At 29.0% G+C, this 13,677-nt stretch overlaps 3 protein-coding genes across 3 annotated transcripts, besides 2 other annotated features; all 3 read left to right on the top strand.

Annotated features, from left to right (window-relative positions):
- Positions 1–1,032: 1,032 nt before the first annotated feature.
- Positions 1,033–1,069: a mobile genetic element.
- A 239-nt stretch (positions 1,070–1,308) lies between these two features.
- Positions 1,309–9,379: a mobile genetic element.
- TVAGG3_0383320 (uncharacterized protein) lies at positions 2,193–2,948 on the top strand (the record flags this gene model as incomplete). Its single annotated transcript, XM_051232135.1, has 1 exon — positions 2,193–2,948. One exon carries the CDS (start codon positions 2,193–2,195, stop codon positions 2,946–2,948), a length of 756 nt encoding a protein of 251 aa, XP_051101865.1.
- Positions 4,911–5,897, top strand: TVAGG3_0383330 (keratin-associated protein family; the record flags this gene model as incomplete). The annotated part of the gene is made up of 1 exon (XM_051232136.1): positions 4,911–5,897. A coding segment is annotated over one exon (987 nt), but the record flags the coding sequence as incomplete, so codon positions are not given.
- TVAGG3_0383340 (uncharacterized protein) lies at positions 6,044–6,532 on the top strand (the record flags this gene model as incomplete). The annotated part of the gene is made up of 1 exon (XM_051232137.1): positions 6,044–6,532. One exon carries the CDS (start codon positions 6,044–6,046, stop codon positions 6,530–6,532), a length of 489 nt encoding a protein of 162 aa, XP_051101867.1.
- Positions 9,380–13,677: the final 4,298 nt, after the last annotated feature.

Consider the following 13,677-nt stretch of genomic DNA (forward strand, 5'->3'; position numbering starts at 1 on the left):
TCACATAAACTCATATTATTTTCTAATATATAACTATTTTATATAAAAATCAAATTCAATGATCTTAAAAGCGAAGGATAAACCTCAAAATTTACGAATATAATGAGTGGGAATATAATGCTTATCTATCATAAAACCATATGAAATATCAATTTTTGCTTTACGCCTAATTTTTGACGACAATTAGCAAAAAATGTTAAATGTTAACACTCAGTCCATTTGAATATGAAAAATAAAATTGACTTTGATTAAATGTTTTTATTTATCATGCAATTCTTCTTGCGACCAAAGATTTGAATAAAAGTTCAAAAAATAAGATAGCTTAAAAAATAATATACGGTAGTGTTTACTAATAGATGAATAGTATATAAATTCTATTAAAATGGATTTGATCCAAAAAAATATATAAAATTTGATCATAAATAAAATCGTTTTAAATTACTTCTTCATTTAAATTATAACAATTATTTTTGGTTTTATATTTTTTTGGATCAAATCCATTTTAATAGAATTTATATACTATTCATCTATTAGTAAACACTACGTATATTTTTTTTAAGCTATCTTATTTTTTGAAATTTTATTCAAATCTTTGGTCGCAAGAAGAATTGCATGATAAATAAAAACATTTAATCAAAGTCAATTTTATTTTTCATATTCAAATGGACTGAGTGTTAACATTTAACATTTTTGCTAATTGTCGTCAAAAATTAGGCGTAAAGCAAAAATTGATATTTCATATGGTTTTATGATAGATAAGCATTATATTCCCACTCATTATATTCGTAAATTTTGAGGTTTATCCTTCGCTTTTAAGATCATTGAATTTGATTTTTATATAAAATAGTTATATATTAGAAAATAATATGAGTTTATGTGATATTATTTTTCAGAAGATTTCATTTTATATGCCTATGAAAAGTACTCTCAAAACTAACTTTTTCCTAATTATAATTAAATCTAGAATATTGTATTATGCTTAGTATTATTTCATTTTTCTCATTCAATTTAGAATTTACAAATGTCAAAAAATTGAGAGCTGTCACTTTTGATGAATTTCTGTTTATTACAGATGAAGGTTTGAAATATCATCCAACAGGTACACCACCACAGTATAGAAGTTCATATGATGAAATATTGATGAATAGAAATGTTTAAAATTATAAATTTATTTTTGATTAAATGGATTTAATTTCATACACCCCTTATGAAGAATTAGCAGGAGTATATAATACATACATAGATGATATGATTAATGAAGCATTGAGTGATAATAGAAATGCTCTATCTAAGGAAAAATTAATGAAAATTCCATATTCTGAATGTTACTTAAATTCAATCACTGCAGCAATTGGTAAACAGAATAAAGGTAAAACATTAACGATATTAAAACAAATTATCATTATTGCTAACACTTCCCCCTATTCACACGTGTTAATTTATATCAACCGTTCAGGTTCACCTTCAGATGATACATTTGAATCTTTAAAGCATTTAATCAAAATTCCAATTATTTATTTATCACAAGAAGAAGCAGAAGATTATTTAAAAAACTTTTTAATGTATAAAGAATTATATAATACAATCAAGAAGCAAGGATTAGAGGATAAAATTATTGATAAACAACGGGATGAATTATTTGAAACACTTTCTATTTCAAATTTTGATAGAGAATTTTTGCATTCACTCATTTTTCTAGATGATGCAGTGAAATCAAAACTAATAACAAATGAGAAATCATATTTTAATCAGTTATTAACTCAATGTCGACACATTCAGTGTTCATTCTTTGGCTGTTCAATATTTCAAAGCATTAAGCACAAACATTAAATCAAATCTATCAACACTTTTCATTTTCAGTGGGTTTAGTCGTCAACAGTTGAACGTTATGCTTTATCAAGTGAATTTACCAATAAGCATTAATGAACTTTACACACAATATCAGCAATTAGGTGAACATGGAAAAATGATAGTTGATTTAAATAAAGGAGGTGTTAAATTTGATTAACTTTTTATAATTAATTTTTATTTTTTATTTATAATTAAACATGACAGAAATGGCAAATCTTCTACAGGTTCCATTAAAACAAGGAACAAACAAAAAGGGTGCATATAATAGAACTATGAAAGTTCCTGATGGAATGAAAGAATTAGTTCATATTGTTGCTGGTCTTCAAAAAGATGTTAAACAAATGAGAAACGTTTTAACATTACCAGAAGCTCAAGCATATGCCAAACGTCAAGGTCCAAATTGGGAAGCACACGAAGCAGACATTACGGGTCCAAATGGAAAACCTGATGGTATAAATGAAGTTTTCATTACTGATGGTCAAGGTAATATTAAAGTCATAAATGGTTATAAATTAACTATAACTGATTATCCTAAACGTAAAGCATATAATGAACGTTATCCTATGCAATTTGATGAAAATGGAAAAGCTGTTAAACAATACATTGGAGAAGGTGAAAATGGTCCAATTAATTCATACCGTTATAATCCATATTCTTATTTCAATGAAGAATTAAATGTTATTGAAGAGGGACCGGATGGATTACCACGATATTCTAACCAGTTTGATGGTCAATATGCAAATATTAGACCTGAAATTTCAGCTAAGAAATTCTTTAAAGTTGCTTTATTCGATCCAGTTTTCGCAAATGTTAAAGATGAACTTAAACAGCAATTCCAACCAATTATAGTAGCAAGAATTGCATCAGGTGCTTTATCTCAAGCATTCAAAGATTTAATTAAGAAACCATTATATCAGCAACGAGGTTTAACTTATGATTTAGTTAAGGAATCAGATAAAAGAAAATTTGAGAAATCAGATGATTATAAGAATGCAATTAATGAATATATTAGGTCTATTAATTACAATGAACCAGCTAAAAATCAACTTCAAGAACAAATACAGGGAATAATAGATTCAAAACTTCCAGCAAAATAAAAGTTTAAATATATTTTTTTATTCGATTATAAATGAGAAGACGTTTCACTAGTCAAAAGAACACTAACGCAAAAGCAGAGATTACGGTTGGTTATAACGTAAATGATGATAAATCACGAATTATTCAAAATGTTAAAGTTAATGTTAGCCCTGAATTAACAAGGTCAGCAACTCAACCAAATTTATTAACTCGTGACTTACCGAAGAATGAGGAGAATGAAGAAACCATGAGAATGGAGACCCAATCATTTTATCTGAACCCGGTAAAGAACCTGTTGAAATTCCCACTTATCCAACATACCCCCGCCACTTTCATCAAACATCGAGAACCCATATAAAATAGACATTAATTCTGAATTAATGAAAATTTACCGTGATATAATAATTAATAATTATGATTCAATAATAAATTTAATTGACCAATCCGGTTTAATTATTTTACCTTATGAATCATTAATTCACATTATCGCCATTCTTTGTGATGTTCAAGATTCAGACGTTAAGATTCAATTTTTCATAGATGATGAGGTTTCATGCTGCGGAACAGTTGCAAAAATAAATCCGATAACGGATATTAGCACAATTAAGATATCAAAGAACGGAACAACAACTGAACTTCATTTAACATATAATGATATTTATAATAAAATAGTTGATGAATATAAAATATCACTTGAAAAATTCTTTGTTAAGGCTATTTAATATTCAAGCATTAACATTATCGAATAATAATCCTTTGAATCATAATCAATAATAATTGGCCTTTCACCAGTTTCTATCGTTTGTTTTATTTCTTTTTGTTCCCCACTATCCGGATCGGTCATTGTAATTGTTTTTGTTATAGTATCAGCTTTATCTTTAACTTCAATCTTTTTTCCATCGGGATATTTAAACCAAAATTCCAAAAATTCGATATTGTCAATCTGTTCATATTTTAATCTATCAATTACATTTTTAATACCATCTGAAAATCTTATGAAATGGTCATTATATGGGTTTGATTGAACTAAATTTGAATGAAGTGAAATATAACCTGTTGATGAATATGACACTGACTCATATTTTCTGAAAACACTAAAATTTATAACATGAATGAATTTCTTATTCGTTGAATTTATGAATTCTTGAGGTAATCTTATTCTAGTTTTATTTATCACTGGAAAATAACGCTTTACCATATTTTTAATCGTAATAAAAAATGTCAATTATCAATATTATTTCGAATAATAACTGTGAATTAAATTTAACAGTTAGCGGAATTTATAATGTTACTCTCGTTTCTGTGAGTGGTAAATTTAATCCCATTCTTTTAGACCCTTCAGATTATATATCATTTATTAAAGATGACCATGAGCCGCATAGCGGCGGGGTCGTAGACCATGAAAAAACGTATGATATGTATATAAATAATGTGATAGCGAAATGGGATATTAACATGATTTTAAGTTATTTAAATGAATCATTTATCGTATGGTATGAAGAAAATTTTAAATCAAAACCTGATAAACTTTTTGAACTTGATGAAATAAATAACCTTATTAAATTTCCGCTGAAAATTAAATTTTGTACTCCTCATCTTCGTTCATTGTTGGGGATATTAAATTTTGAAAAAGATGTTGGGGATGTTTTGTATTCTGACACTGGTTCCAATTTCATTTTAATCAAATGTGATAAAGTTAATACCCCAATGAGATTTTCACATCAACATTAGACCCTAACTCTTACCCATCAATACAAAACATTTTATCCATCAACTTAAACACATTTTCTTTATCATATCCGTTTCAATTATCCGGGAATTCATTTATTCTTCATTCAAAAGATTTATCAAATATTAAATTTAGAATAACTGACCTATTTGATTGTGATTTAGAATTTATGAATGAAATATTATGGCAATTTCAAATAGAGAAAATAGCTGATGAGATAACGGATTAAATATTTATTTTTAAATCGTAATAAATGATTAAACAACAGCAACTTAAGGCGCAAAACGCCCAGGTCCTTCAGACCATTACATACGCCATATATGCATATAATTCAAAGACGGCAGAACAAACGCAAAGGTTGAAATATGGAGATTTGGAGATAGTATTGAAAAATGACCATTTCGAATTCGTTTGCAAAGGTGGTGCAGTGATATCTAATATAAAAGAAATTTTATTTATGAATTCAAAAATTAAAGGTATAACGGATGATATAACATCAATTCCACCAGAAGAACAGAGATATTATGCATTAAATGCATTTCCTAAAGTTTTGAAGATTGGAAGATTTAATTTAAATGAGGAATTCATAGAAGGTTTCCTAAACGACATAATGAAGAAGGTGGATAAGGAATATGTTAACGATGAGTTAATGAAGAAAGCAAATTTGGTTTATGTTGATGAAAAAGATAATGAAATTAAAGAAAAGGTTGAATGGTATCATGAATGGACATTGGAGACTTTTAAAGTTAAAGCTGATACAGAATGGGTTTCAGGATGTTTAGACCTTAAAGCAGATAAAACTTATGTTAACGATGAGTTAATGAAGAAAGCAGATAAGGAATATGTTAATACTGAATTAAATACAATTCTTGAGATGATTTACCCCATTGGTTCAATATATACATCAATGAATTCAACAAATCCAGCTGATGTATTCGGTTTCGGTACATGGCAACAAATAACCGATCGTTTCCTCTATTGTGCTAACTCTTCAAAGCAAACAGGTGGTTCAAAGAAAATTAAAGAAGCAAACCTTCCGCCGCATAAGCATACAGGAACTACAAACTTTTCTGGCGACCATATACACTCATTAAGAGACCACCCATTATACAACTCAGACTATGAAGCCGGTCATGATGTTTTATCTCCAGTTTATAACGATTCAACAAAAAAGACTTTTCGACCAACTGAACCAGGAGGAAATCATTCACACACTTTCACAACAAATCCAACAGGCTCGGGTGAAGATTACATGCCACCATTTATGACTGTATTTGCATGGTACCGTCTTGAATAAAATCTTTATTTTTACATAAATGAGTTTAAAAGAAGTATTCGAATCATCACCGTGGAGGTCATTTAAAAAATTCTATGAAGCTGCAAAGAATGCGGGAAATTCTTGAGTTTTGGTTGAAAGAATACGGTCGAGCCAAAAGTGGCTCGACCTCAAAACAAGCATTTTATGAGCTTACTAAGGGTGTTATAAATGAATTCAAAGGTATTTACATACATCCTGACCTCGTTCATTTTGTTGCTGAATGGTGCTCTGTAAAGTATGCATTTTATGTCAAAGATATTATGGACTCCATAGACAAGAAAGTTCATGAGAAGTTAGATGAAGAAGAACTTGAAGATACAGTAGAGAATGCTAAACCTTTGTTTGAAGAAGAAGTTAGAAAAATGCATGAAAAACAACAAGAACATGAACGTGAGATATGTTATGGTTATAGAGATTCTCCATACGAACTAGACCAATGGGAACAAGAAGATTTAAAGAGAGAATTTAGAGAATATGAACTCGCTAAGATAGCAATAGAAGCTGCAGAAAAGAAGTTAAAAGTTTGGGGTCGTTTTGTACAAAAATATTGTGAGTAAATGAACCATTTATTTTTGTCATAAACGACCAAAAATATATTTTATCGTTAATGGTTTCAGTGTCACCACGTCACCATGTGTCACCTGGTTAATTAACTTCTCTTAAAAATGATGACAACATGACATTTTGACAACAGGTACGAAAGGAGGAAGGCATTTATGAATTATTTTTGAATAACTGAACGTGTCACCACGTCACCATGTCACCAGGTTAATTAACTTCTTTAAAAAATGATGACAACATGACATTTTGACAACAGTCCTGGAAATTTGATGCAGTCCAAAAATAAAGTTAGTTTTAAATTTATTTTTATTTTTTTATTCCTATATAAATGACAGCAACAAACAACAACAGTAATTTTATCGTTTCTGATGAAAATATCATTGATTCATTAGCTGAGGAATTAGTTACGGCAGAAACTAAAACCCTCAACGAAAGAATTGGTGAAAACAAGATTGATTTACATAACTACCTCAAACATGATGGAGGAAGAGGAAGGAAAACTGGTGTGGCTTTATTAGTAAATAAAATTTCAAATTTAACGTTATAGATGTTGATCATCAATAAATCGTACAAATGAAATGAATTAAAAGCACAGTTAGAAAAGATATTTTAATCAAACTTTTCGGGATAAGAATGTTCATCGTTTAAAGAACCGCTTCAGGAGGTCTTCAACATTTTATTGTAACACTAATTTCTTCTATTCAGTTTCGAACAGAATGATTAATGCTATTCCTTGCAATGATTATGATATCGATATCATGACTTCAATGGATATTCAAAGCGTTCTTTAGTAAGTTAGATCTGATTCAAGAGTTCGGCAAGAATGCAACAGAACCAATCAAAACATACTCATTCTTCGTGGAAGTTATGGATTCAACATTAACTAGAACAGTGAATGATATATTAAATGATTTGAATATTAAGGTAAGAGTTGAAACGAAGAATGAAGAAATAAAGAGTATAATGAATGAAAACAAAGATGTAAACATTGACGAATAAACTTGCCCAGAGCATAGTCGATGGATATAGTGATTTTGAAGTACATAATGACGGTGGAAACATGAATTTAAGAAAAGAAGTTACATTATTCACACTGTTTCAAGCAATTAATTCGTTACCCGGATCATTTGATTAATGAAGCATACGATAACGTTTATAACTTCTGCAGGCTTAACTGAAAATGAAAACAGTGATTTGAAAAAGCACGTAGTAGATATGCACATTTAATGATTCCTCCCATTTGTTTTTAGTGAAGATTCTAAAACTATATCAAAAGGAATATTATGATGAATAACGTTTTGGCCTTTATTACGTAAGCCAAAAAAAAAATAAACCATTTGATATAAACTTGATGATTCATTCTTGATAATAGATAATTTAGACGCAAGGCTGAAAATCATCAGAATAAAAACAGTTCTGAATAATTGAGGATTTTATCACGTGTAATCCGTTTTGTAGATTGTGGAAATAAATATTCATTCAAAGGACTATAATATCCACGACAAAATGAATCAAATATCATTCGTTCTTCCAATCAAACATGAAAGAGTCACTTAAAATGATTAAATTATTTAAAGAAGAAGGTAAAAACAATAACAGGAATGTGACTACTACATCAATATTATATCATTAACCGTTAAGGGTGTTTGCTTTAAATCTGATTCCCAATGTTTTCTCAACGTTTTAAGGTTATAAATGCAACGTTCTCGAAAGCCTGATTACTCAAAAATTGAGATTGTTTATGAATTTCATTAAAGAAGCCATTTGTGATAAATAAGTGTATAAATACCTTCTCGGCTGGATTGCCATCAATGATTCAACATCCTGGAATCAAGAATGAACAGCAATTATTTTGAAAGGACTTCAGGGAACAGTAAAAAACAGATTAAACATATATCTAAGAGGTTATTTAGTAAAAACATTACGGAATAGGTGAGCTAACGGGTATTTCAATTAGTAGTTGAGAATAAAATATTCTTGTATATAAAATGACTCAAGAATGTTGGTGAAAGATAGCACTCGCAAAACTTATACGCTTTGAAAAATCAATTATTACGGATAATAGATATTAGAATTAATGAAAAGAATCAACCACAGAAGAACTGCTCAGAATGTTGCCAATTTCATTTTGGTAACTAATAACGTCTACCCTGTCAAAATTGAAGTTGGAGACAGAAAATACGTAGTTTTAAGAGTTAATGGTAAATACAAGGGTCCAATTTGATTACTTCAAGAATTTGATGAATTCATGCACTAAGAATTTAATGATAATTTACTAACATATTTTTATGCAAATATGACCTTTCATCATTTAATGTACGAATCATACCGATGACTGAAGCTCAAAAAGATTTAATTGAATTATCAAAACAAATCCTTTAGATGAATGGATAAATACACATTATGATGAATTGTGTGCAGGTATGACGTGTAAAAATGCTCTATTCTGCAAACCATCAGAATAAAAAGAAAGAATTTCCAAATGAGCTATTAAGGATAAATGTGATAGGAAACAGAGAAGAATAGATGGTAAACAACAGCGGTGTTATGTTTGAAAGAAGAAATGAAAGGATTATATAAACAGGTTGAACCAAACGATAATGAAGCTTTATAAAGTATGATTGAACTTTATTTTTGCATTAACCTGCTTGTGATGTCAAAATGTCATGTTATCATAAGAGAGATTAATATACCAGGTGACACATGGTGACGTGTGACACGCCTTCATTTCTTCAAAAAATAATTCATTAAATGCCTTCCTCCTTTCGTACTATTAAAATGTCATATCTGTCAGTAATTTTAAGAGAAGTTAATTAACCTGGTGACATGGTGACGGGTGACACTTCGTCTCGAAAAGAGACGTTGTCGAAGAGGAATAAAAATTAATTATGGAGTGAGTTAACAATTCTCTTTATTAAATTCATCTCTACTTCAATCATATTATTTATTCTATTAATTCTTTTTTTGCTTCACTCAGTTTAGGTTGACAGGTAAGTTTCTATTTTTCGATTATTTCTTTCCTCTCTTTATCGTTTTCAATTACTTTAGTTTTATGGGCATCAGCACCACCGCATTCGGGCTTCTTTTGTAATAGCATATTTTTGATTTAATTTCTGTTTAGTTTCTTCTTTATATAATATCATTCGTCTGGACTCTAATATCTTAATGTGAATCAAGGACTCTTGCTGCTTTGTTGTCACCATTTCTTACGAAATTATAAACAAATGTTTCTTCCAATATTATCACATTGGGTCAATCATAATTTCAACATCTTATTGCAATAATGAATAAAATATTCTAAATACTATTCTAAATTTTTTTGCATCCTTGAATTACTATTCCGCATAATCACTATCTGATAATAGTTTCTTGGGTTAATAGCTGAATAAAAATGAATCTTTCGTGATGGTTCTCTCTTATATAATTCTTTACTTCGTAATCTCTCACATGTGAATAATTGATGAAGGAAACAGAGATTTAACCACGTGATTTATTGTTTCCGAAATCTTGAGTGAATATGGTCTAAGTCCCACCCGCTATACTAATTTCTGATGTCGAATAAATCTGCATTCATATAGGAGCGTTTTTGTTTTCTTACAATGACTTGCTCTAAATTGAGAAGAAGAACCCAGCATTGATTTTATTTTCCATTTTGCAGTGTTTAATACCGAAGAATTAAATTTAAATTCACAACTTTCCCGACATTAAAACCTATGATATTAGTTTATTGAATTCCTCATCTAGAAGTTCTTTAATGCTTCCTTCTGTTTTCTTCATTAATGTTTGGAACAAAAGTCCTGAATTTCCTGATTCAGTTGAAGAGTTTGGTAATAACATCATCTCAAAATCTCAAATTACTGAAATTCACATTCCATTTCACCTTACTACGTTTCATCACAGAGGACCTCTTGAGTTTAATAATAAATTAGAAAAATACTCAATTGATGAGAATCAAGCGAATTTTCAAGTAAAAGACGGAATTTTGTACTCAAAAGATATGACGAAATTGGTAAATGTGCCACCAAATTACCAGTCTAAAATATTAACGATACCATATGGAGTAACTTCAATACTTCCAGGTGCAACAGGTTGTTTGCAAAATGTTGAGCATTTATATATACCGCAGACAGTCCAATCTATTACAGGTTTGTTATATGAGCCAAAATCAATTAAATCTATAACAATTTATCGAAAAGAAATTCAACAAAAGAAATAGCATGGTATGATCCATATGGATTCGGATTTTATAATTCAGCAGTTCAGAAAAAAGATATTATTTATACGAATTCAAGTTTATATGCAACATATTACAAAGAAAATAGAACAGTTGTTATATCATCAACTAATGAGAGTAATAGATACGAATATCAAGATGAAATACTTAAAATGAACACGAACATAAACACGATCATATATCCTAAATCTGTATCAAAGATATCATCATCTTCTTTCAAACCTCTTAGTCACATCAATTCACAGTTGATGATTTCACAAACTACACTACAATTTCTATCTATATACTTCAAAAACACATTCCTGTGTCATCAATATTTCTCTTTACACGCTCTTTATTAATTTTTTTATGTTATTTTAAATCACATCAAAAAAACATGATTATAAAAGCCTGTGTTTTGAGTGAGTAATCATCGATTTTTCTGATATCATTGAGAAGTGCTATTCAATGAGAGAAATTATAGTAATATTGAATTGAAATAAAAAATTGATTCTTTTGCAATTTTCCATTAATATCTATTGTGATTCAATAGGGGAAAATTTGCATAAAAAATTAACAATCAAATTTTTCAATTGCGCGGATTCATTTTGAATTATTCAGCATTGAATTATTAGGCTCTATTTCGATTCAATCTAACTTACATGCTATTTTAGAACAAAAGTAGAAATATATAGTATCATTCAAATTTTTTCAATTTTTTCCTAATTTAACTCATACATTTTTGAACGGGATATGATTGGGATGAGCCAACCAAAACACTTACAATCACTACTAGTGCAAATTCTATTGATAGTAACCAATGGGAGCATAAAATTGATGCGGTTCATATTAAAATCCATGGTCCGGTTAAAAAAATTGAAGATTCAGCATTTATGGATTATTACAAATTGGAAACAATTGAATTTCCTGATTCAGTTGAAGAGTTTGGTAATAACATCATCTCAAAATCTCAAATTACTGAAATTCACATTCCATTTCACCTTACTACGTTTCATCACAGAGGACCTCTTGAGTTTAATAATAAATTAGAAAAATACTCAATTGATGAGAATCAAGCGAATTTTCAAGTAAAAGACGGAATTTTGTACTCAAAAGATATGACGAAATTGGTAAATGTGCCACCAAATTACCAGTCTAAAATATTAACGATACCATATGGAGTAACTTCAATACTTCCAGGTGCAACAGGTTGTTTGCAAAATGTTGAGCATTTATATATACCGCAGACAGTCCAATCTATTACAGGTTTGTTATATGAGCCAAAATCAATTAAATCTATAACAATTTATCGAAAAGAAAATTCAACAAAAGAAATAGCATGGTATGATCCATATGGATTCGGATTTTATAATTCAGCAGTTCAGAAAAAAGATATTATTTATACGAATTCAAGTTTATATGCAACATATTACAAAGAAAATAGAACAGTTGTTATATCATCAACTAATGAGAGTAATAGATACGAATATCAAGATGAAATACTTAAAATGAACACGAACATAAACACGATCATATATCCTAAATCTGTATCAAAGATATCATCATCTTCTTTCAAACCTCTTAGTCACAATCAATTCACAGTTGATGATTTCACAAACTACACTACAATTTCTATCTATAACTTCAAATACACATTCCTGTGTATCAATGTTTCTCTTTACCATCTTCAATTTCTTCTTCCTTATTTTTAATGTTGACATAGTAAAGAATCCTTTTGCATTTCTAATAATCAAATCCTCTTTATAACTTTTATAGATATAGTAGGATAAAAAGCAGATTATTATCTAATATTATCTAATATTCCATAAATTATTTTATTTTTTGATGAAAATATCTTTATTTTATATCATAATGATAATACTATCGCTATTGCGCATTTCTGTTTTTCTTCAGTGTGAATTGATACTTACAACCATTCCAATGATATTCATTTATTGAATTAATACTAGCATCAAAATTATTTGAAAATCATTTATGAGTGTGTTGATTTCTTATGCAATCATTACGCATCCTAAAAAATATAATATTCAATTTTTGGTTTTTATATGGGGTGCAAAAAAAGCGCAAAACTGATTATTTAAAATTCGAATTTGACGATTATTTGGAGTTGACGATTATAAATAATCAAATCCATTAATAAAGTATAGACAACAATTGCGTATGCAAAATATATAAAAGAAAAAATAAATACATCTTTTGTCCACTTTACGCCGATAGATTTTTAAACGTCCAAATAATACGCAGTTTGAATGTAAAATAATCGGTTTTGTACTTTTAGGAAAACCCTAATTTTTTTTTTAATCTTATAAGATGCATTAGCATACAAGTATGATTGGGATCTGTCATCGAAAACTCTCACTATTACCACAAGTTCAGCATCATTTGAAGAACCTCAATCAGAGAAAAAACAAGAAGCAGTTCATATTAAAATTCAAGGTCCGGTTAAAAAGATAGGCGAATTTGCATTTACTGATTATGTTAAACTTGAAACAATCGAATTTCCTGATTCAGTTGAAGAATTTGGTAATAATATTATCACAAGTTCACAAATTAGAGAATTTCACATTCCGTATCATCTTAGAGTATTCCATACCAGTGAACCTCTCGAACATAATTATAAACTAGAAAAATATACAATAGATGAAAATCAACCGAATTATCAAGTACTAGATGGCATTTTATTCTCTAAAGATATGATAAAATTAGTATGTGTTCCTCCAAATTATCAGTCTAAAATACTAACAGTTCCTTTTGGAGTAACTTCAATACTTTCCGGTTCTACAGAATGCTTACAAATAGTTGAGCATTTATATATACCTCAAACAGTCCAATCTATTACGGCGCTTTTATTTCGACCTAAAGCTATCAAATCTGTAACAATATATCGAAAGCAAAATCCATATGAAG

The sequence above is a fragment of the Trichomonas vaginalis genome, chromosome V (assembly GCF_026262505.1).
Source record: "Trichomonas vaginalis G3 chromosome V, whole genome shotgun sequence".
In the NCBI taxonomy this organism is placed as follows: Eukaryota; Parabasalia; order Trichomonadida; family Trichomonadidae; genus Trichomonas; species Trichomonas vaginalis.